This window comes from Mus caroli, unplaced genomic scaffold (assembly GCF_978045245.1).
Source record: "Mus caroli unplaced genomic scaffold, Mus_caroli_1 scaffold_10, whole genome shotgun sequence".
NCBI classification, from domain to species: domain Eukaryota; kingdom Metazoa; phylum Chordata; class Mammalia; order Rodentia; family Muridae; genus Mus; species Mus caroli.
This window is the reverse complement of record NW_028227265.1, coordinates 51147640-51173245: the sequence shown is the minus strand read 5'-3', so window position 1 is coordinate 51173245 and position 25606 is coordinate 51147640. Positions and strand designations below refer to the sequence as shown.

Genomic DNA, 25606 nt, shown 5'->3' with positions numbered 1-25606 from the left:
TGTTTGAGTTAATTTTATATCCAGCTACTTCACCGAAGCTGTTTATCAGGCTTAGGAGTTCTCTGGTGGAATTTTTAGGGTCACTTATATATACTATCATATCATCTGCAAAAAGTGATATTTTGACTTCATCTTTTCCAATTTGTATCCCTTTGATCTCCTTTTGTTGTCGAATTGCTCTGGCTAGGACTTCAAGTACAATGTTGAATAGGTATGGAGAAAGTGGACAGCCTTGTCTAGTCCCTGATTTTAGAGGGATTGCTTCAAGCTTCTCACCATTTACTTTGATGTTGGCTACTGGTTTGCTGTAGATTGCTTTTATCATGTTTAGGTATGGGCCTTGAATTCCTGATCTTTCCAAGACTTTTATCATGAATGGGTGTTGGATCTTGTCAAATGCTTTTTCCGCATCTAACGAGATGACCATGTGGTTTTTGTCTTTGAGTTTGTTTATATACTGGATTACGTTGATGGATTTCCGTATATTGAACCATCCCTGCATCCCTGGGATGAAACCTACTTGGTCAGGATGGATGATTGTTTTGATGTGTTCTTGGATTCGGTTAGCAAGAACTTTATTGAGGATTTTTGCATCAATATTCATAAGGGATATTGGTCTGAAGTTTTCTATCTTTGTTGGGTCTTTTTGTGGTTTAGGTATCAGAGTAATTGTGGCTTCATAGAATGAGTTGGGTAGAGTACCTTCTGTTTCTATTTTGTGGAATAGTTTGTGAAGAACTGGGATTAGATCTTCTTTGAAGGTCTGATAGAACTCTGCACTAAACCCATCTGGTCCTGGGCTTTTTTTAGTTGGGAGACTATTAATGACTGCTTCTATTTCTTTGGGGGATATAGGGCTGTTTAGATCATTAACCTGATCTTGGTTCAACTTTGGTACCTGGTACCTGTCTAGGAACTTCTCTATTTCATCCAGGTTCTCCAGTTTTGTTGAGTATAGCCTTTGGTAGAAGGATCTGATGGTGTTTTGGATGTCTTCAGGATCTGTTGTTATGTCCCCTTTTTCATTTCTGATTTTGTTAATTAGGATGCTTTCCCTGTGCCCTCTAGTGAGTCTGGCTAAGGGTTTATCTATCTTGTTGATTTTCTCAAAGAACCAGCTCCTTGATTGGTTGATTCTTTGAATAGTTTTTCTTGTTTCCACTTGGTTGATTTCATCCCTGAGTTTGATTATTTCCTGCCGTCTACTCCTCTTGGGTGAATTTGCTTCCTTTTGTTCTAGTGCTTTTAGGTATGTTGTCAAGCTGCTAATGTGTGCTCTCTCTAGTTTCCTTTTGGAGGCACTCAGAGCTATGAGTTTTCCTCTTAGAAATGCTTTCATTGCGTCCCATAAGTTTGGGTATGTTGTGGCTTCATTTTCATTGAACTCTAAAAAGTCCTTAATTTCTTTCTTTATTCCTTCCTTGACCAAGGTATCATTGAGAAGAGTGTTGTTCAGTTTCCACGTGAAGGTTGGCTTTCTATTATTTATTTTGTTATTGAAGATCAGCCTTAGTCCATGGTGATCTGATAGGATGCATGGGACAATTTCAATATTTTTGTATCTGTTGAGGCCTGTTTTGTGACCAATTATGTGGTCAATTTTGGAGAAAGTACCATGAGGTGCTGAGAAGAAGGTATATCCTTTTGTTTTAGGATAGAATGTTCTGTAGATATCTGCCAGATCCATTTGATTCATAACTTCTGTTAGTTTCACTGTGTCCCTGTTTAGTTTCTGTTTCCACGATCTGTCCATTGGTGAAAGTGGTGTGTTGAAGTCTCCCACTATTATTGTATGAGGTGCAATGTGTGCTTTGAGATTTACTAAAGTTTCTTTAATGAATGTGGCTGCCTTTGTATTTGGAGCATAGATATTCAGGATTGATAGTTCCTCTTGGAGGATTTTACCTTTGATGAGTATGAAGTGTCCCTCCCTGTCTTTTTTAATGACTTTGGGTTGGAAGTCAATCTTATCAGATATTAGAATGGCTACTCCAGCTTGTTTCTTCATACCATTTGCTTGGAAAATTGTTTTCCAGCCTTTCATTCTGAGGTAGTGTCTATCTTTTTCTCTGAGATGAGTTTCCTGTAAGCAGCAAAATGTTGGGTCTTGTTTGTGTAGCCAGTTTGTTAGTCTATGTCTTTTTATCGGGGAGTTGAGTCCATTGATATTAAGAGATATTAAGGAAAAGTAATTGTTGTTTCCTGTTATTTTTGTTGTTAAAGTTGGCATTCTGTTCTTGTGGCTGTCTTCTTTTAGGTTTGTTGAGGGATTACCTTCTTGTAGTTTCTAGGGCGTGGTTCCTGTCCTTGTATTGTTTTTTTTTTTTCTGTTATTATCCTTTGAAGGGCTGGATTCGTGGAGAGATAATGTGTGAATTTGGTTTTGTCGTGGAATACTTTGGTTTCTCCATCTATGTTAATTGAGAGTTTGGCTGGGTATAGTAGCCTGGGCTGGAGTTTGTGTTCTTTTAGTGTCTGTATAACATCCGTCCAGGATCTTCTGGCTTTCATAGTCTCTGGTGAAAAATCTGGTGTAATTCTGATAGGCTTGCCTTTATATGTTACTTGGCCTTTTTCTCTTACTGCTTTTAGTATTCTATCTTTATTTAGAGCATTTGTTGTTCTGATTATTATGTGTCGGGAGGTATTTCTTTTCTGGTCCAGTCTATTTGGAGTTCTGTAGGCTTCTTGTATGTTCATGGGCATCTCTTTCTTTAGATTTGGGAAGTTTTCTTCTATAATTTTGTTGAAGATGTTTGCTGGTCCTTTGAGTTGAAAATCTTCATTCTCATCCACTCCTATTATCCGTAGGTTTGGTCTTCTCATTGTGTCCTGTATTTCTTGGATGTTTTGAGTTAGGATCTTTTTGCATTTTACATTTTCCTTGATTGCTGTGCCGATGTTCTCTATGGAATCTTCTGCACCTGAGATTCTCTCTTCCATCTCTTGTATTCTGTTGCTGATGCTGCTATCTATGGTTCCAGATTTCTTTCCTAGGGTTTCTATCTCCAGTGTTGCCTCATTTTGGGTTTTCTTTATTGTGTCTACTTCCCTTTTTAGGTCTAGTATGGTTTTGTTCATTTCCATCATCTGTTTGGATGTGTTTTCCTGTTTTTCATTAAGGACTTCTACCTGTTTGATTAGGTTATCCTGTTTTTCTTTAAGGATTTGTAACTCTTTAGCAGTGTTCTCCTGCAATTCTTTAAGGGATTTTTGTGCTTCCTCTTTATTGTCTTCTACTTGTTTACCAGTGTTCCTTTGTATTTCTTTAAGTGTGTTATTAAAGTCCTTCTTGAAGTCCTCTACCATCATCAGGAGATATGCTTTTAGATCCGTGTCTAGCTTTTCCGGTGTGTTGGGGTGCCCTGGACTGGGCGAAGTGGGAGTGCTGGGTTCTGATGATGGTGAGTGGTCTTGGTTTCTGTTAGTAAGATTATTACGTTTACCTTTCGCCATCTGGTAATCTCTGGGGTTAGTTGTTGTTGTTGTCACTGTTTAAAGATTGGAGCAGAAGCTGTGTTCCACTCACCAGCAGTCTCAAAATCCTGCGGCGGGGGTCGTGGGTAGCTGGCGGTACCCCGGTGCTGGTCCAGCCGGAAGAGGCCTGTGGTCCTACTCAGGCCGATTTTCTGCTTCCCTAACTAATGCAGTCTCTGGTCCCGTGCGCAATTGGCTTGGAGCAGAAGCTGTGTTCCACTCACCAGAAGTCTTAAGATCCTGTGGCGGGTGTTGTGGGTAGCTGGCGAGTGTCAGCCGACCTTGCGCCCTAGCTGCCCCTGTGCTTTTCTGACCGGAAGAGGCTTGTGGCCCTATGTAGGCCGGATTTCTCTCTCCCCAACCAGAGCAGTCTCAGGTCCCGCGTGATTGGACTGGAGCAGAAGCTGTGTTCCACTCACCAGCAGTCCCAAAATCCTGTGGCGGGGGTCGTGGGTAGCTGGCGGGTGTCAGGCAACCCTGCGCTCTAGCTACCCCGGCGCTGATCCGGCCGGATGAGGCCTGTGGCCCTACTCAGGCCGGTTTCTGCTTCCCTAACTAATGCAGTCTCAGGTCCCGCGCGCAAGTGGATTGGAGCAGAAGCTGTGTTCCACTCACCAGAAGTCTTAAGATCCTGTGGCGGGTGTTGTGGGTAGCTGGCGAGTGTCAGCCGACCCTGCGCCCTAGCTGCCCCGGTGCTTTTCTGACCGGAAGAGGCTTGTGGCCCTATGTAGGCCGGATTTCTCTCTCCCCAACCAGAGCAGTCTCAGGTCCCGCGTGATTGGACTGGAGCAGAAGCTGTGTTCCACTCACCAGCAGTCCCAAAATCCTGTGGCGGGGGTCGTGGGTAGCTGGCGGGTGTTAGGCGACCCTGCGCTCAAGCTACCCCTGTGCTGATCCGGCTGGATCCATTTGTTTGTTTTTTGAGTCAGGGTTTCACTATGTAGCTCTGGAAAGCCTGGAGCTCACTCTGTAATCCAGGGTGGCCTCAAAAATCATAAGGATCATTCTGTTTCTGTCTCCAAGTTTTAAATTCTTTCCAAGGAGTTAAGAGTGTATGTTACCAGCCTGGCCCTACTTTCCTTTTTTTTTTTTTTTTTTTTTTTTTAGGTTTTTCGAGACAGGGTTTCTCTGTATAGCCCTGGCTGTCCTGGCACTCACTTTGTAGACCAGGCTGGCCTCGAACTCAGAAATCCGCCTGCCTCTGCCTCCCGAGTGCTGGGATTAAAGGCGTGCGCCACCACGCCCAGCTCTGGCCCTACTTTCTGAATGTGTTGGGTTTCAGCAGAATAACATATAAATATAAATGCATATATTTGTAAATAAATATATATGTGTATATTCGTGTTCGCACGTGAGTGTGTGCATACACATATTTGAATTGCAGCATTAATTATTCCATGAATTTTGGCTGTGAGACTCATAACAAGTTCACCATGTGTTTTTTCTTCTATTCTGTTTGGTTTGGTTTGGTTTAGTTTTGTGACAGTGTCTCATATAGCCCAGGTCAGCCTCCGTGTCACTGTGTAGCTGAGGATGACATGGGACTTTCGGTCCTTCTGCCTCAACTTGCCAAGTATTGAGATTCCAGGTGTGTGCCATCATCATTCCTGGTTTATGTGGTTCTGGGAATCAGACTTAGGGCGTGTGCATGTCAGGCAAGTCCTCCTCCGAGTGAGCGACGCCTGCAACCTTGCCTGCCTTTCTGTCTATGAAATTGCCCAGGCTTGAATGTGCATCTCTTAGCCTTGTGGGGCAGCTTGTGCTGCCATGGTAGAAGCAAACCTAGAATTGATGAGTAGTGCACTAGGAGTGGCCTTGGTCTGCTCTTCACTTTGTTCTGTTTCAGTCCCCTCAGCTTTGAGTAGGGGCAATGCTCACCTCACAGGGCTGTTGTGGAAATTGGATGAGATAGCATGCATTTAGCTTAGCTCCAGGCATTGGCTATTTCACACACACACAAAAAAAATGTTGACAAAGAATTGCAGCCAGAGCTGGGCGTGGTGGCACACGCCTTTAATCCCACTACTTGGGAGGCAGAGGTAGGCAGATTTCTGAGTTCGAGGCCAGTCTGGTCTACAAAGTGAGTTCCAGGACAGCCAGGGCTATACAGAGAAACCCTGTCTCAAAAAACCAAAAAAAAAAAAAACCCAAAAAAACAAAAAACAACCCCCCCCCCAAAAAAACACAAAAAAACCAAAAAACCAAACCAAAAGAAAAAAGAATTGCAGTTAGTGCTCAGCAGGGGAGGAACTCCTTGGAATATAAACTGTTATTGGAGAGAGTATTTTTTAGAAATTATTGTTTGTGGATTTGGTGACATCTCAAATGAAAGTCTGATAAATTTCATACAATGACTAGAGATTAGTATACTTGGCTAAAATGTGCTAAGTCTTATGAAGTTTCTGAATTTTTTAATGTAATAGACATATATTCTATTTATGGCATCAACAGACTTTGGTTCTATTCCACTGTAATGCTAGTTAGCTTATGCTTTACTGACCGGAATGACCAGGAATGTATAGGTCAGAGCATGTTATATATTTGAAGGAAATGAGATAGCTCGGACATTTTATATAAAGCTATCTTGTTATCATCGTCATGCTTTTCCTTATAGCCCAGCCCGTCTGTTATACACGTGCCTGTAAAGAGCTAAGATTGGAACAGTTCAGCAGTGAACGCTCACATGTGTGGCGTAGCTTTGCACACGCTCCCTTCGCAGCGTGTTCTGATCTCAGCCTTTGCTTCCTCCCCCTTGCAGGAGCTGACCAGCGCACTGGTGCACCTGAAACTGCATCTTTTCATCCAAATCTTCACACTTGCCTTCTTCCCAGCAGCAATATGGCTCTTTCTTCAGCTTTTATCAGTCACATCCATCAACGAGTGGCTTTTAAAAGGGTATGTTTAAACCTTTTGACGGGAACTTTTTTAAATGGGGCAGCTCTAGTGACATTGTTTCTATGGCAACTATAAATGAAAGGTCTTGTATGTTATCGGGAAAGGAGACCACTTTTTAAACATTGTCTGTTAAAACAATAGTGTTTTGTCAGAGATTCAGGAGAGGCTTGTTTAACAGAATCTTAAAGTAGACTTCGGGGGTAATTTTAAAGGTACCAGGATGGACACTTTCTGGGCATTTAAATGAGTGGCAGAGGATCTAGGGAGATGGCTCAGTGGTGAAGAGTGATGCCTGTAATCCCGAGGTTGGAGGAGGCAGAGGCAGGAGGGTCAGCAGGCTCAGTTCCAGGGTCAGTGAGAGACGCTGCCTGAGGGAATCATGTGGAGACTGAGAGAGTATTAGACCTAATATCCTCCTATGGTCTCTGGGCACGTGCAGACACGTGCACCCCAACCCCCTCACAAAAGTGGAACATTGGAAGATGTCTGCATGGGAATATAGGCTGTTAACTGGTGCCTTATTGTGGTTGTCTGTATCTTTTAAAGCATGCACATGTAATGTCTACGTTTAAAATGCATAATAAAAGTATATATGTGGGACAGAGACTTAGGTTTTTACTTGTTTTGGTTGATTTATGTAGATATAGGTAATTTAACAGATATATGACAATCTTTTCTTTCCTAAAAATTGTTACCATGTTTAATAAAAAGAATTTAGCGCTGGGCGTGGTGGCACATGCCTTTAATCCCAGCACTCGGGAGGCAGAGGCAGGCGGATTTCTGAGTTCGAGGCCAGCCTGGTCTACAGAGTGAGTTCCAGGACAGCCAGGGCTACACAGAGAAACCCTGCCTCGAAAAACCAAAAAAAAAAAAAAAAAAAAAGAATTTAGCAATTGAAACATTAATTAAAATAGTTTAAAACTAACCTCACTTTGGCATCGTGTTCTAGCTTCTTAAAACACGAACCACAGAGCTCAGAGGTTACCCTCTGATCCTACCGCTGGCATATGTGTGGCTAGCAAAATTATCTCATAATTTAGACCCGCTTTTCTCTGTATAAAATGAGGACATACTTTAACCACTTAATGATGTTTGCTGCATCAAATTTTTCTACCCATGGCCTGTTTAACCCTACTGTGTGCCAGGGATTATTCTAGATGTTGGAGAAAGAATAGCAAGCAAAAGTGTAGTGGCCCAGTAGGGAGACTCAGTCAGGATGGACAGAGTAGAAATGAGTGCTGCCGGGAGGTAAAGTGCAGCATGGGGGTTGGGTGGCAGGCTGCTGAGGAGTGGTTTCTCCCCAGAGTTCTCAGGGAGAATGTTCTCTGTAAAGGAAGCAGCCAGGCAGAAACAAGTGTGCAGTGTCACAGGTGAGTCCAGCAAAGCACCCCAGTTGGCCGGTCCTGCTTCTGTGCTGGAAGGACAATGAGATGTGGAGGTGTCGGGCACACGGGGGGCTGGATGTGCAGTCTTCCCAGCCTTAGTGCAATGTGGAGACTTTATCCTGGGAGCTGCAGGCCTGGACGGAAGGAGCTTGTGCTGTGAGACTTGTTTGTATGGAAATCTTCTGGCTGTGCTATGGATGGTAGGGGAGCTGAAACTGGGAACTAGTGTGGAGGCTAGTGGAATGTGGGAGTTCCGCAGAGAAATGTATGTGGAAGGACCGAATATAAGTTTTTAAGACCTCTGTCTTGGGGTTGTAGCAGTCTCCAGGAGATTAGACTTCAGGACTGAGCGGCAGGGTCAAGGCAACTTTATTAACTGAGTCAGGAGTAGAGAGGGAGATTAGGAGTGCACTTCCACTAGGAGAGGTAAAATGTCACATGACAAAACGATGTCATTTCAGAGCAGTGATGTACTTCTGTGTCCTGAGAATCTGGAAGTAGTGAGCATCTGCTGTCCATGGGGCATGGAAGAAGTGAAAAGATGTTGTTTTATTTCTTTTTAGGAAACTTCCAATCTAGTTGAATACATACAACATATATATGCTATTTATGTGTGCTTCTGTGTATCTGCCTATCTATCTATCTATTTATCTATCTATGGTAAATGATAATACATATTAAAACTCAACAGCATCTGTGTATGTTTAGAATAGAGGGCTCCAAAATGAGGCATTAGTGAGAGACATAGTTTCTTTAGGATCAGCTCAGTAGACCTGGAGAATTTTGGACTTGAAGCTGTAGCTGAGAACTCAAGGGAGAGAGCTAAACAGAGAGAATTAAGAATCAATGGTGGTCATCAGAACAGAGCATTCCATGGCATGAGGATATTGTATGAGGAGAGGAGCATTTGTCATGCGTGTGCTAGGTAGAGCAGGTGGTCCCATCACGCCCACCCTAGGGTGGTAAACGAGCTCAAACTTGCTGCCCATCATTTAGGTAAATCTCTTCTTACATCCCTTTGTTCCTCCTTAGCATCCTGGCTTTAAGTAGAAACTCTGGTGTCTTTGTGTTCTGATTTCTTCTGTTGCTGTGATAAACACCACGACCAGTAGCAACTTGGTGAGGAAAGGGTTTGTTTGATCCTGTACTTTCAGGTAACAGTTGGTTACTGAGGGAAGTCAAAGCGGCAGCTCAAGTCAGGGACCTGGAGGCAGGAACTGAAGCAGAGGCGTTAGAGGAATGTGCTTACTGGCCTGCTCTCTGACTTAACCTTTCCTATTCAATGCAGGCCCACTTGCCTAGGGATGGTGCTGCCCATGATGGGCTAGGTTCTTCTACATCAATTAGTAATCAAGAAGATGCCCCACAGACAATGCTATAGGCCAATTCCTCCATTGAGGTTCCTTTTTCCAAGGTGACTTTAGTTTGTGTGAAGTTGACAATAAAAATGAGTCAGTTCAGTTAGCTTGAGGGAGTACAAAGTCTACCTCAGAATTACAGGAGACTAGAAGTGAGGAGCAGAGTGGCGGTAGAAGCACGCAGTAGCGTGCGAGACTGAGCTTCTTTATAAGCAGCACATGGAGTCACAAACTACTCCACATTTCCAAGTAGATCATGAGGTGGAAACTCGCTCCCATGACACAGTCAGAGAGAAACTGACTTCCTAGAAACAGAATGCATGAATTCTGGAGCTCTATAGTCTAGCTCAGGGGTTATCATTAATAATAAGGCATATGCCAGGCAGTGGTGGTACACACCTGTAATCCTAATATTCAGGAGGCAGAGACAGATAGATCTCTGGGAGTTCAAGTTTTGATCTACAGAGCTAGTTCCAGGACAGCCACGGTTACACAAATAAATCCTGTTTTGATACACCACCACCACCACCACCACCACCACCACCACCACCCAAAAAACTACTTGTAATGTTTTGCTAGCATAATACTACGGAGGCTAAGGCAGGAGGATTGGGAATTTTAGGTTATCTTGGGTTACATAGTAAGTTCAGTGTAGTCCCTGAGCTGCACACCACAAAACTTCTGGCCCACAAAAGCCATCAAAGTGGTGGCAGATCCCTCCTTCCCGCCCCAACCTATGGCTTTGGCAGAAAAATGTTCCTCAGGAGCTGTCAAAATGGCGGCTCCTCTCAAAATGGCAGCACCACAACACCTCAGCCTGCAGCTGTCACAGGACCTGCAGGAGCCGTTCAAGGGGATACACCACCTTTCTTGCTTCCGTGGAAGCTGCTCCTCAGGAGCTATCCACAGTGACACCTTTCCTACCTCAGCCTACAGCTTTTGTGAAACACTGCAGCAGGAGGGTGTCCTATAGGAGCTGATCACAGTGGCAGCAACTCCTCTTCAGCTTCCCCTACCCCCAGCAGCTCTACAGAGATGGTATCCCAGGAAAAGCAGGCTGCCCCCGAGAAGGACTTCTCACCCTAACCCATGGGTCTGATGCAGGGGAAAGGAGGTGAAAAAAGCCATCAATCCCTGAGTGGGAAACCCCACCAGTACCTCAGCTTCCCATGATCAGGACTTGAAGTCCCATCAGTCCTCACTCTGGAAATCTCCGCCCTAAGAAGCTCTGCCCCTCAGAAATCCTTTATAAGCACCGTTCCTTTGTCCAGGTCCCAGCACCTTTGTCCAGGTCCCAGAGGTCTGCTCCTGGGAGCAGAGGGCAGTCATCCCTGGATTTGTTCCTCCATACCCTGGAGCCTCCAATAAATCTCTTTCATGAGATTTTCTGCTTGGTGTGACTCTTGTCAGAAGAAGTCAAAAGAAAAGAAACTGAAGAGAAGAAGTGAAGAGGCGAGCAAGTGCCCCAGTCCCTCAGCCCAGAGGGGGATACCCTCCCGCGGAGCTGCAACACCTCTCCTGAGGAGGCATCCTCTCCTCTCAGAGCTGTGTGGTGCTCCCATGCCTCAGGTTGCCTTTCCCTTGGGACACTGCCCCACCTAGCTGTGTGGTTCCTGGGCCTTCAGGTTTCAGGATGCCCTCCCATCCTAGCAGAAACATTTATATTGAAGGCCAGTCTCAAAAAACCCAGCCAACTAATCAAACAAGACAAATCTTCCCAGACCCCCTTGTTCTTATTTTATCTTGAGGACAGGTCTCACTGTGTTGCCCAGGCTGGCCTCAGACACCTGGGCCTCTGCTGCCTGTGTCGTGTCCACTGGGTCCTCTGTGAACTTCCTCTTAGTTAGGCTGCGCTGAGGAATGTTTTTCGGTTTTAGTTCTCAGACTTGCGGCCCATAGTTCTGTTTACCGGGTGTGCAGTGTGTTTCCTATACCAACTGAGAAAATATGTTTACTATCTTGACCGTGAGCATATGGACATAATTTAATAAGAACAAATTTAAAGTGGATATTAGAATTCACCCTGGAGGGGCTGAAGAGATGGCTTAGTGGTTAAGAGCACCGACTGTTCTTCCAGAGGTCCTGAGTTCAATTCCCAGCAACCCCATGGTGGCTCACAACCATCTGTAATGGGGTCTGATGCCCTCTTCTGGTGTGTCTGAAGACAGCGGCAGTGTACTCACATACATAGGATAAAAAAGAATTCAGCATGGAGTGTGGTTGGAGGCGGTCAGGGTAACCTTACAGCACGCCAGTGTTGTTGAGATGAAAGGCAACTGTAAAATCGCACTTTTATCAAGCACTCTTGGGCTTTAGAGGTCACCTCCAGGCTTACGTTTGACCAAGAGACTTACGAGAGAGCACAGAGATTTTCTTTGGAGACAGAGCATTGTGTTGCCTCGGTTGTCTTTGAACTCCTGTTCCTTCTTGCCGTGTGTTTGATTAGCTGAGACCACAGGTGTGTGTCACTGTACCAGTTCCTGGAGATGTCTATGACAGTAACCCAAGATTATGTTATCTATTTTACTTATCATTCAGTGACTCTACTTAACGTAACGTAGTGGCTTTTTGAACTCCATAATTAAAGTTTAGTGTATGTGTGTTTTAATGGGATGGATTATAGGCAGGTCTTATTTTTATTTTTTATTATTATTAATTATTAATTGTGTTTTTTTGAGACAGGTTTTCTCTGTGTAGCCCTGGCTGTCCTGAAACTCACTCTGTAGACCAGGCTGTCCTCAAACCCAGAGAATCTGCCTACCTTTGCTTCCCTAGTGCTGGGATTAAAGGTGTGCGCCACCACTGCCTTATTGTATGTGGTGCTAAGGATAAAACCCAGGGTGTTCTGTATATTTACCAAGTATTCTGCCAACTACACTAAATCCCAGTCCCTCACCGTGTAAACAACTTAAGAAAACCATCTAAGCCTGTAGACTGTAATGAGATTTCAGGGCCCATGTCAAGTCCCATGGTGTCTAAGCGCAAGGCGGAGAGTGTGTCAGTAAGCACTGTTACTTTGCTCAGCTCTGCTCTTTAGGACTGACTCGTGGGAATTATTTACATCTGGAAAGGAGGAGCTACTTACAATTGGATTTTCTTTTATTTTTCAGTCTGCAGACAGTAGGTTGCATGCCACCCCCTGTGTCTTCTGCCGTGATTTTAACCAAGGCAGTTGGTGGAAATGAGGTGAGTCACGGGGATAACCGTATTTAATCGTGTGTGCTGTGCTTTGGATGTGAAAGAATCATTGTAGACAACTCCTGTGAGCCGTTTATGAGCGGTGTGGCTGTTGATGGGGATTAGGTTGGTGCTCAAATTGGTGATGAGTGGAACTAGGTCTTCAGAGGGAAGAGCAAGGGAGAAGAATGAAGTAGCTATGGTGACCTTCCTGTCAGTAGGAAGCTGGGGATGAAGGAAGCACAGTCCAAAGGAAGGAACCTTTCATACCAGACTCACAGACTCAAGCCTGTAGCCACTTCTTAGTTCCTTAAAAAAAGAAAAATAATAAATTCAATTACTGGTGGGCAAGATTCAGTATGTTTAGTAGCAAATATAGGTGATATGAAAAAGAAATCCACATTTCTAGGATGAGATCAAAGCAGTTACCCAACTGTGGCAAAAGTCTGTGTTAAAATCCAGATGGAAGCTGTCTGCCTGCCACTGTTGCAGGTACCCCTTGGTTGAAAGGCACGATGACGTCAGGCTGAGGACCCTTCCTTTCCACCTGGTCTTCTTCCATGCTCATCTGTGAAGAAAGTGGTCTCAGGGAAGAGGGGATGGTAATAGGATATCCCACATCATTCCTAGGGTTCCTTCCTGTTCGAGTGGTTATCCTCTTACTGGTTCTAAAAATACTTTACTGCATGCCTGCTCTATTCTTTTGAAAAATAACTATGTTAAACTCATTGCATGTGATAAACCATACACATATCTATCATCTGTCATATATCTATCAATTATCTCACCCATCAGTCTGTCATCTATACACTTACCTATATTCTATTTATCAATCTACCATCTATGTAGCAGTTATCAATCTATCTACTATATCTCTATCTACTACCTACCATCTAATTATATCTTTATGTATTACATATCTACCTCTTATCATATATCAATCAATATTATCTGTCTAGCTATCATCTATTTATCTATTATTTATCTGTATATAATTTATCACATCTCTCTCTCTCTCTCCTCCCCCTCCCCCCATCTGTGTCTGTAAAACCATCATTTAAAGGCAAGACAAGTGTCATGGGCACATAGTTTCTCCCAGTCATGTTTAGCTTCTTGGAGTAGGAATAAAATGGAGAAAGCAAGCCAACTAAAGCAGTTTCTTTATGCCGAGTATTTCGTTTGTCACACAGTTTGATGTATCTAATCTAGAGCCAGTGTTAATTCTCTTCAAGGTATTGTCTATCTCCTTGTTCTGAATGCAGTTCCCTTAAGAGGAATGACTACTCTCAACACAGTGAGCACACTCATTACCTCCTGTGTCCATTCCATGTTGTTTGAACAGAACACTGGAACTGGGTAATTATGAAGAGCAGAGATTTATATCTGCAGCCTGGGAGGTAGAGAAGTCTAGGTTGAATGGTCTGCATCTGGTGAGGGTTTTCTTGCTGTCCCATCCCTTGGTGAAGGCTGAAGGGGAAGAGAGAACTGGTGAGAAAGAGCAGAAGGACGTCATGGCCATGAGCCCCTTTTCATTTAGTTAATTCATCTTTGAGGGTGGATCTCCCAGGCTTAAGTCCCCACAGAGGCTGCACCCCACAGTGTGCTTACTCTAGAGAAGTGGTTCTCAAACTTCCTAATGCTGCAACCTCTATAAGTTTCTCATGTTGTGGTGACACCAACCGTAAAATGCTACTGTATGAGTTGTAATGTAAGTATCTGCATTTTCCAGTAGTCTTAGGTGACCCGTGTCAAAGGGTCGTTTGACCCTCAGTGGCCAAGATGCACATATTGAGAACTGCTGGGTTAGAGGTTCAGTTTCCAGTGAGGGAGGCACTGGTCTCCCTTTTGTTCTGTGGGGATCTTGCTGGGTTACTCAGCCTGGCCCTCAGCTCCAGCGAGCCTCCTGCCTTAGCCTGCCCAACAGCTGGGACTGCAGACATGCCACTGTCTGCTGTGGGGAAACGTACTGAAACCATAGCACCCTGAAAAGTTTCCTGCGTTCCTGGACACCCTCTCCTCTTACCCTTTCTAGCACCCCTCTCAAGATGCAGCAACCTTGGGTCTGTTTCTGTCACTTTAGACTAGTTTGCATATCCTGGAGTTTTATATACTAGAATCCTACAGTATTGCTTTCTGCTTTTGCTTTTTATTTTTTAGGTTTTTTTTTTTTTTTTTTTTCCTGGCTTTTTTTACTCATTGTAATTATTTTGCAACTTAATCTATTTTGTGTTCATCCATCCTTTGGCTAGTTTGCTTTTGTTTTTTTGTTCTGTTTTGTTCTGTTGCTGAGTGGTGTTTTGCAGAGGTGCAGATTGTTGATCCACCCACCTGTCCATTGACATATGGACAGTTTCTAGTTTGGAGGGGGGGTGAGTTTTCATGCACTGCTAGTTCTCTTGAGGAAAATGTATTAGTGGGAAAGCTGGATCCTTTGATGTTTCATTGCCTTTGGACCACGGAAGAAGCATCTTTACGGAGTTGAATCTCCTGCTCATAGTTTCTGAAGTGGACAGTTCTCTCTGTGTCACAAATGGATGTTTAACTGTTGGAAGAACTTCGCACAGTAACTTCCGAAGCAGCTGTGTCATTTGATGCTTAAACCTATGTTTGCAACCTTATCATCACTTGATCTTGTCAGTTTGAAAACTTTGCCATTCTAATATTTCCATTTGAAAGTCACTTTCATTCGCCTGATGTAATTGTCTCGGAGGCTTACTCCTGAATAAACTTACCCTAGTTCTTTCTGAACTCTGGCTAATTGGTCCACCTTAGCTATTGTGACTATACTCTGGGTTTTGGGTTCTTGTCTTGCAGACTGGAGAATGAAATTCAGAGATCATAGAGGGTGGGCTTTACAGGAAAAGTGTAGTATATTCTTATGTAGGAATTTAAGAAAGTGAGAGGGGGAGGGTGTGAAGAAGGAAGGGAGAAGGAGGGCCACAGCGCATGTGCTCCAGGGTGCATTTGAAGGTCAGAGGACAACTTGTGGGGGTCTGTTCGTTCTGGGGATCAAACTCAGGTCACCAGGCTTAAAGGAGAGCACCTCCCCCCTCTGAGCTGTTTCCTGGGCTCATCGTACACATGCTTGAAAATGCTCTTCAGGGGTGGGGTTGGCTAACAGTTTAACTTTGTGACATTTACGTTGTCAGTCGTCTTAATGTAAATGCTGGCAACGCGGTTCCGTAACTGTTTTATAACTGTTATTTATTTATTTTAGTATTTGAAGTGCATTTCCTCCAAACTGCAAAATTGTGATATATTGTTGATATTGTACAACTAACTTATGGTGAAAGTGGTTCATGCATGCATGTCTGTGTGTGTGTGTATGTCTGTGTGAGCGAACACATGCAATTGTAGCTTATTTTTTTAAATAGTAGAAAAAGCAAAAAAGGTTTACAGAGGTAATTTTATTGCAAAGCATGAGATAATAAAACAACATAGTTTATACAGTTTATAATATAGTTGCTGAAAAGCATGTACATTTATTTAGTTAGATTTCTGTTTTAAATGTAAGGTTCTGGGATAAGAAGTTTTACTCTACCCCCCAAAAAAGCCTTTCAAAGGCTTAAAATCTATGGGTCTTGCCAAGAGAATCTTCATATTCAAATCTAAGTTATGTACAACTTACAGTAACTGTCATGGGAATCCTTTCTATAGAAGAAATTTATTTTTTAAAAGATTGGAAAATTACTGCCTTATGTTTGGAGTTATTAGTTTTTTACAGCGTGGTTATAAAGACATCTCTCTCTCATCTATGCTAATGTTAATTCAGAGCCAAACACTATCGAGGGCAGCATTCGAGAAGAGATACTCCCTACTAGTGCCTCAGTATTCTCTTGGAAGCTTAGCAAAGGAGAATTCACTCAAAGGCATCTCTAAAACTGGAGCATGTGGGTCCTAACTGCTGGGTGAAGCTGCAGAGGTGAGAGAGAAATGGAGGCAAGCACTCTGCCTTCAGAGGGATGAAGGGAAAAGAAAATAGCAGAGTGAAGACAGAAAAGACAGCAGGAATCCCACTGGATAAGGTCAGGACCAGAGGAAGACGCTTCAGACCCTGTTTGACAGTGCTAACCCTTACCTGTATTTAACGCTGTGCTTGGTATCAGAATCACTGCAGCAGGCCCCTCCACCTTTAAAGGACTCTTGTAGGCAGGCTGCTTAGATTGGCTTATCATTCCTCCCCCATCTCCCCAAGATAAATTGTGTGTATCAGTTGCATGAGTACTGCCTGGGTTATTACAGTAGTGAGCTTAAATTTTTTTGGCCTTAGTCTACCCCGCCTTTTGGTTTCCAGTGTCTGCGGATGGACCTTGCTATTCTCTTTGTCTTTCACAGAATGAATTCTGTTTTGTCTGCAAGTGGTATATAAACCTGTGCATGCATTTCAAAGTGTAACGGCACCTCTGTGCCTATGTCCACCTTCAGAAATAGGATGTGGTGTGTAAGGCTAGCTACGTGGCCATTTCACCTAAGACTTTTCTCATTTTTACCATAAGGAATAAGGAAAATAGATAAACTTTTGTCACAGAGGAAGCCATCTTCTTCCAAGCCTGTAACAGAGGATGGATTAATGAGAAAAAAGACAGAGCAGACTTGTTTAACTGAAGTTTTACCTGGCATGGGAGAAGCTTCCGAAATGGGACCAAAAAAGCTCCGGAGGCTGCATGCTTCTGTATGCAGAGCCTGAAGTTTGTAGCAGTAGAGGACCCAAGTGGATGGCATGGTTATGACCAGTGCACTGCGGGCATAAGACGGTCTGCTGGTCATACTTGCTCTGGTGTCCCTGTAAGGTCTTTGCCTCTTTGTCCCCAAGCATGGAGTAGGATGACCTGTCACATGAAGATTTTTGGGAAAGAAGAGAGAGTCAGTGGGTAATCTGGTTTTATGACCCACTAGCCAGAAAACGGGAGAGGAGGCTGGACCTCATTTCTCCAAAAGGGAGAGGAGGCTGGACCTCATTTCTCCAAAAGGGAGAGGAGGCTAGACCTCGTTTCTCTGTTCACTGCTAAGGCAGCATCCTGTTTGCTTGTGTGCAGGGCTTGTGTTCTGTCTGCCCTTCAGTCTATTTGCCCTTGAGAAGACTCAGACCTCTGGCTTCTGTTAGAAACTATGCAAAAATAGAAGAGTGAAATCATTTTAGAGGGACTCTTTTTACTAAATTATTGTTTTCTTACCTTAATGTAGAAAAGTCCCAAATACACACAGATTGAGTTCTGCTTGGGAAACTGGGTTGTGTTTCTAGTTGGAGGCATTAGGTTGTTGTCTTGCCTAATAAAGGATTCCGTTAGCATGCTTGTTTTCAAATAGAAACATAATTGAGGTTTTTAATTATATAGTGTTTATGAGGTAGAAGGATTTTAGACTCCTTTGATAATAGACATATGAATTCCAAATACACTTTAAAGAAACATTTTGATTTGGAGTATAGAAGTGTGTGTATAGTTTCATCAATGGGGCTGGTGTCCAGATCTTTGTAAAGGAGATTTAAGAGGTGTCCCCTGAGCAAAGATCTTTATTACGTCTGGTGAACTCTTAAGTCATAGGTGAAGGTCATGACTACCTGAGTGTATTATAAAAAGGTTTTCTCACTGCTTGGAAAGCAAATGAAGCCCTCATTACCAGCTTTGTACGTGTAGCTCAGAGCTTTTTGCTAGAGGTGAAAAGTCAAGATCATCGCAGTCCAAGTGGAGAGGGAGAATTCAGTCCCTGGCTTATCAGGGTTATTTTGCATTATCAGTGGGGAGTCGCCTTTGCTAATCCAGTGCTCTATGAAGCTAACGTTCTTTGAAACATTTATAAAGGCAGTCGGAGCAAATCTGATCCACTCAGGGAGGACTTGGAGGAGAGGGAAGCCTATCTGTCAGTCACTGCCCTTAGCAAGCAGTGTACCATCCATCCCTTACTTTCTCCTATCAGTGGGGCAGCCTATGCTTGGTTCAGTGGGTAGTGGGCTAATGGCATGTGGGAAGAAATGAGATAAGTGTTGCACCTTCTTACAAGCTGCCAACTCTGTATGCCTGCAGCTGTGTGCAGTCTGCCCCTGTGTGCAAGCCCTCAGCTGTGTGCAGGCCACCTCTTGCACTCATTTTAGTGGGGCACACATTTCCCTTGGATGACAGGACAGCAGTCGTATGTAGCAGCACAAGGCTTTCTGTCTATACTCTGCCCTCCTCGCCTTTAGCTTTAGCACACCGCCCGGCCCTGGTTGGATTCTTAGGAGCACCAGAAAGAGCTGACTGGTTCCAATGTAAGCCGTTGTAAATGTGGTTAAATTGAAGAAGTATTAAAAAAGTATAGCAAAGTAAAAACAAAATTCGAGGCTTTTGGGCCCAGGCTTGGGAGTGTAGCCTTTGTGGCTTAGTGCTCCAGGTACTGGTCATAAAACAGATAGCGACATTCCTCCACCTACCCTCTTCCTGGGTTCAATTCAAAGAATGGCACCCTGACCATTACTGGAACCTGCAATGCAAATGTGCTATCTTTAGGGGCTCTTAGATTGTTAGGGGCTCTTAGAAACTGTCTTGAGAGATAACCTGACACTTGTGACTTTATACTTCCTTGTGACTCTTAACTGGTATTTTTGGTATTTTCCAACAACACCCTCCCCACCTCCATGAATTGTGGTTTCTTCCTTTAAATACCCCCTTACTCAGCTACTCGGGGCGCCATGGTCCTCTACCCCTGCGTGGTGTATGACCATGGGCCCGAGAACGCTCTCGAATAAAAATCCTCTTGCAGTTGCAGCAAGATCGTTTCTTGTGGGTGATTTTGGGGTTGTTGCCTCTCCTGAGTCAGAACGTGAGGGAGTCCTCACATTGTGGGTCTTTCAAAATATACTTTCTCAAGGTTTTTAATCTACCTCAGGCTTTTCTCACTTAACTCCAATGCCTTTCAGTCTATCTTCCATTCTCCCGAGCAGGCAGAAGAATTCAGTGGACAAAATGGTGTCCAGCCTCCAAGAATCAGTTCTGTCTTACGTGGCTTCAGCCTTTGATACCATGGCCATCCCCTTACATCTTACTTCTGGTTCCCTGATACTGTTCTCTGAATTTGCTCTTTGGTGTTATTACTTCACTTTTTCATGTTTAGCCCTTTTCCCACCTCAAGGGGAGTGGATTCCTGAGACCTGAACTTGAAAAGAGCATCAGCCAGGCCAGGTTCCTGCTTCAGAGTCAATCCTGCTCTCCAGAGCTCAAGCATGTGACCTGCACCTTAGTGTAGAGCTCTTATCGACTGCTCGGCTCTTGGGTGAAGAGTAAGCAGGTCCAGCTTAAGGTGTGGTAATGTGTTTTTTTCCTGCCCTGGCGAATTCCAGCGGTGCTTGAGCACTGGGTTGCCCTTGCCCTGGAGTCAAGCATGCTTTGCACTCCTTTGTTTACCTTCACTATCTGCAGGTTCCCCGAAGTTCCAGACCTCTCTGACCCTTGCCTTAGCCTTTCAGGGAACAATAGTAATTACATAAGCATTTCACAGATGGCTCACTTGGGCCTGACTGGTCTGCACATTGGAATGCATGCAAAGTGTGAGGGATCAGTTAAGAAAGAACCAGTATTGTTCTCCAGTCGGAACCTGGCTGGAGGATGCCCTCCCTCCTCCTCTTGCAGACCAGGTCTTGCTGTGTTTCTACTGGCTTGGGATTCATTCTGTAGTTCAGCTGGCATTGAACTCATGGTTCCAGTGTCTCAGTACTCGCTGCATTGCATGCCCAGCTCTATTACTTCTGGAATTGATTAGTTATTTCTCCAGTGAAGTGAGCCAGTTCAAAAGGGAGGTTTACTGGGATGCTGCTCTGAGGCACCGAGTTCACTGGCCCCAGGGAAAGAGGTCAAGGAAGTTGCTAAGGGAAGGAAGAGAGGAAAGGGGGAAGAGAGAGAAAGCAGAGAGTGAGAAGAGAAGGAGAAGGAGAGGGGGACCAAAATGTACGCCTGTTATACTTAAGAGCCAATGGGAGAAGGGCAACCCAGCCCCTGGGCTGAAATGTTCAGGGTTGGGGACAGGGTATGGCAGGTAGGGACCTAGGGATGTTGGGAAGACCTGGAGGCCAAGTCTGCTTTGGTGTATAACATGCATCTTAGCCCTTGTCCTAGGGTCAAAACCAAACAGAAATGGCTTCATTCTTCTAAATGTGCGCATCTAGTTGCTCTCTTGAAAAGCATGTACTGAGTGCTTGATGTGTCTTCCTTTTTGTGGTGCCTTTATAAGAGCTTCAGTTTAATAAGCAATAGACAGTGGGTAAATATTAAGATGATTAGTGTTTTAAATAAACTTACAGGATGGATAACTGCAGTTTATTAGTTAGCATGTTAATAATGTGTGTGTGTGTGTGTGTGTGTGTGTGTATGTGTAACCTGGAGTATTTATATCAGCTATCCAAGATAATATCTTCAGAGAACAAAAGGTCATAGGAACCAAATTACTCCTTGGAATATTGTTTTTAGAATTTGGAACCAGAAAGATTGAATAAACACACATGGTGTTTTCCTCAGACTCAGCACCTAGGAAGGCATCCTGGCACTGCCCTGTGAACAAGCTGAAGCCCACAGGTGCCTTCTCCCTCTCAGCATAAACATTTGCTCCTAGTCTAATCCTCTTTTCCATCACAGTGTCTGCATGAATCATGTTCACTGTGGTTAGTGACCATTTCCAACACCAGGCTCCTGTCTAAGTGGAATCTTGGATCCCTTGCTGATTTGGGGAAATGCTAGTCTAAATAACAGTACTTAAAACTATTCTTTTAACAGTCTTATAAGTAATGATCAATTTATTATGTCTTTCGTTTAAAGATATATTTATTTATTTTATGTATATGAGTATACTGTAGCTGTCTTCAGACATATCAGAAGAGGGCATTGGATTCCATTACAGGTGGTTGTGAGCCACCATGTGGTTCCTGGGAATTGAGCTGAGGACCTCTGGAAGAATAGTCAGTGTTGTTCTTAACCGCTGAGCCATCTCTCCAGCCCTTATTGTGTCTTATGATAGTTTGATTATCTTTACCTTTATGTTCAGATTCTGGGCATGCACATTTTGAAAAGTTTTTGGTTCCTGCATTTGCATGTAGTTATGAAGTTGTTACTTTGGAAAAATGGACTTTTTCTCAGTATTTTGCCGACTTCCTGGGTTTATGGAAATATGACGAAGTTTAAGTTCAGCAGTCAGCTCTTTCTCTTTTGACCCTACCCCTAGCTAGCCTCGATCCTTAACTGTGGATGTTTATGCTTTGGTTCATTGTGGTGTGGATTTGTAGGCCTCCTAAACAGGCATTTAATTCTAGCTGCATCTTCACACGAAGGGGTTTGGCATTGGCTGCTTATTATGACCACAGAAACTGTGGAGTCCTGCTTGATCTTTGTACAGTCTTTTAAACTTACTTGCTTTCCGAAGGTACCGAGTTGTATCTTTAAGTACCTAATGAGAACACCCTGTCATAGAGTGTCGTGAGATTTCCAAGAGCACTCATGGTCAAGAGCGCTTGGATGCAAACCAATGGCCTTAGTATATCAGGAGGGCTCCCTGAGCTGGGTTGAATCAAGTGCCAAGATATTGAACTTGTATACTATATTTAGAATTTAGTGATTTTTATTTTTAAATATTTCCCACTTGTAGAAGCTGAGTTTCCCAAAATATAGCCGTTCTGTGTAGCTCCCTTGCCCCTTTATTCCATCTTCCTTTCTCTCTTATTTCCTTCCTTCCCTCCCTTGCATGCTGGGAAGGATCAAGCTAACTTAGCTCACTAAACTCATTTTGTGAACCACAGCTTGGAACCACACTACTGCAGGGCAAGCTGCTGTCCAGTCCCATGCGTGAGTTAGCTGCTGTGATCCTCTGCATAGACTTCCAACATTGGTTCCTGCTGGGGAGTCTCAGCTTTATGTCACGTACAGGCACTTCCTGTGGTGTTGGCCACTTGGAGAACATGGTCCTTTTGAGTTTATGTTGAGCCTCCTTAGCCTGCCTGTGCTTCCAACAGCAATCTCCTCATTCCCTCATTTCTAGTTGACAGGCAGGCCTGTTAGTCAAGGAATGCCCCCTCCAAGTCTAGACCAATGCTGTTAGAATCAGGGTTACTTCAGTTCACCAAAGAGCCTGCTGTGCTCGTCCTTAATCAGACAGTTTTTTCTTATTTTTGTATTTATTTAGATGCCATCTGGTGAGTGTTCTTTGCAGAGACCTTTCTTTGCATCCCTTAAAGCAACATAAGAATATTCATAATGAGCCGGGCGTGGTGGCGCACGCCTTTAATCTCATCACTCAGGAGGAGGAGGCAGGAGGATTTCTGAGTTTGAGGCCAGCCTGGTCTACAAAGTAAGTTCCAGGACAGCCAGGGCTATACAGAGAAACCCTGTCTCGAAAAACCAAAACAAAACAAAGAGAGAGAGAGAGAGAGAGAGAGAGAGAGAGAGAGAGAGAGAGAGAGAATTCATAATGAAGGCAGTAAAGTGGAGTTTGAGGAAGCCAGTGACTCCATTCCTCATGTGCTCGTGGCTTCACCTGTTCAGACATCTAAGGGAGTTCCAGGCCCATGTGTTCTCTACCTGTCACAAGGACCTTTTTCTTGTTTACTGTGACAAACTAGGGAAGGGTAGATCAGGCGGGATAGAGATGAATAGTGTCTTAGGGTAGACATATTTTCTCATTTGTGAAAATCCATTTAAGAGAACCTGTTGTGAGAATTATTCATGTTGTGATCAGAAGTGTTTCTCACTCACTTGTCTGTCCAGTATGCTCCTTGAAACAGTGTTACTGCAAAGTTTAAACTAACTTATGAGGTAAAGTATATTTATATGTTACAGCTACCAATCATTGTTTAAGTTCATGATGGGTTAGCTTAAAAATGTTTCTTGGTGTGTGTTATCCTTTTTATGAAGAACAAGGAACGGATATGCCTTCACTTTCATTTGAGTTTGCAGTAGGTTCTTTATCAAATAGTTCATCATTGCAAGGTTGACAGGGTTACTCAGTGGTTAATGGCACTTGTCGCCAAGCCTGACAACCTGCCTGTCTCCTGAACCCATGTGGTGAACCCTGCCATTTATCTCCTGACTGGCATGTGCATGCTGTGACATGCTTGTGTCCACGTATGTGTGCATAGTCACAAAAAATAAGTAAATATCATAAAAATTAAAGATATTACATACACATGGTCTTTGTGTAAGGGGATTGTTGGCATGCACTTGTTCTTCCAGACTGTTGTATGTAGCCCACTTGCCCAGAGTGGGCCCAGCAGGAGCCTATCCTGCATTTAGAAGAGGGCACGCCTGAATTTGTAGCAGCCCTCGCAGTCACAGACATGGCTGTGTGGCAGTGGGAAGTGGACAGAGTACTCTTTTCTTAAGTTAGACACTGTGCTAGTCCCTGTTATACAGATGAGAAATGGACACAAACACATTTAGGGTTAGAGAGCAAGAATGGAGGGGTCTGGATGAAGGCCTTCGTTAGTTCTTTGCTTCAGTGCCTGTGGCTCATTACCTATGCTGCCTTGTCTGTCCCTGGCCAGTCCTGAACAGAAAGCTCATATATTACTTAGAACTTGAGCCACCCTGGTGGGAAAAATAAGGGTCGCCCCAGATTAGACCAAGAAGCCCAAACTTGGTAAAAATGCCCTGTAAGAAGTTATTGACTGGGTGTGTTCTTTAACTGGTAGCTTCTTCCTTTAGGAAGCATTCCCTATCTCTTTCCCAAGTCCTCTGGTCTTCCCTTGTGTCTACACATCTTTAGCATAGTATATCGTGAAGGCCTTTGTGTCTCACGAAAGGGCCTTCCTCCATCACCATGGGTATCTCTCATCCACAGTTGCAGCTGCTGTAGCCAGTGTGTAGAGGCACTGTCAATGTACCTTCAAACATATGACTAGTTGTTCAAATAAATGAGTACTTAGGAAGATTCAAAAGAAACCTAGGCATCTCCACGATGCCATCAGTCAGGGCTCTGTTGCTTTGACAAAGCACTGTGGCTAAAGCAGCTTACGAAAGTTTACTTTGAGTTATGGTTCTAGAAGGTTAAGTGTTCATCTTGAAAGGAAGCCATGGCAGCAGCCAGACATGGCAATAGGAAGTTGAGAGCTTACATCTTCAAATGAAGACACCGAGCATAAAACAACCGGGAAGTGGGGAGAGACTATAAATGCTCAAAGCCTCCTCCTCCCCCCAAACTTCCTCCAGCAAGGCCCGCCCCTAGTGATACACTTCCTCCAGCAAGGCCCGCCCCTAGTGATACACTTCCTCCAGCAAGGCCCGCCCCTAGTGATACACTTCCTCCAGCAAGGCCCGCCCCTAGTGATACACTTCCTCCAGCAAGGCCCGCCCCTAGTGATACACTTCCTCCAGCAAGGCCCGCCCCTAGTGATACACTTCCTCCAGCAAGGCCCGCCCCTAGTGATACACTTCCTCCAGCAAGGCCCGCCCCTAGTGATACACTTCCTCCAGCAAGGCTTTACCTCCCAAAGGCACTTGAAGCCCCTCCTCCCCCTAAATATCACCAGAGCCTAGGGACCAAGCGTCCAAGTGAGGGGCATTTCTTACTCTAACCGCCACTCTGTGTACTATTAAGGCAGTAATTCATTTCCAGTTACGCTCTGTCCAGTGCCAAACCTTTACAGAAAAGTCAGGATGCATACCTGCAATGTTTCAGGTACTTCTACTTCTTCTACTTTGTTTCCACACAGGCAGCCATAGCCTTTGGAGAAATGCCCTTAAGTGTTTGCCTTGAGCCTTCAAGGAAGTAGCACTTTGAATGGAAGAAAGGAGGAGCTTTCTATAGCTGGCAGGACCTTAGAAATAAATGAATAACTTCTCTGGTGTTAGCTATGCATTTTTGAAGCCATCAGAGAATGAAAAAAAAAAAAAACATGCACAAGATTTTAGCTGAATGGATCCTCTCTGTCTTCTTTTCCTTGTGTAACTTTGGATGATGGTAAACCATCTACTTAAATATCTTCTATGGAAAAAAATGATTTGGACATTAGAAAACATTAGCAGATTCTCACTCCCCACAAACAAACAAACAAAACCCAAGTGTCTCACTTAGGACTACTCCTAGGGCTTCTGTTGCTGGGATGAAACGCCATGACCAAAAGCAACTTGAGGAGGAAAGGGGTTATGTAAGTGCTTACATATTCAGATTCACAGTCCACTGAGGGAAGCCAAGGCAGGAACTCACACTGGGTAAGAACCTGGGGGCAGGAGGTGATGCAGAGGCCATGGTGGGGTGCTGCTTATTGGCCTGCTCCTCATGGCTTGCAGAGCCTGCTTTCTTACAGAACCCCCCACCATCTGACCAGGTATGGTGCTGCCCATAATGGGCTGGGCCCTCCTC

At 44.1% G+C, this 25606-nt stretch overlaps 1 protein-coding gene across 2 annotated transcripts in view; it reads left to right on the top strand.

The window, feature by feature from the left end:
* Slc10a7 (solute carrier family 10 member 7) overlaps positions 1–25606 on the top strand; it is a 232370-nt gene that overhangs the window by 16786 nt on the left and 189978 nt on the right. For both annotated transcript variants that reach the window (XM_021170488.2, XM_085843802.1), the window contains exons 3-4: positions 6236–6372; positions 12226–12301. In XM_021170488.2, the coding sequence (XP_021026147.1) occupies positions 6236–6372; positions 12226–12301 (213 nt within the window). The remainder of the gene's footprint in view (positions 1–6235; positions 6373–12225; positions 12302–25606) is intronic.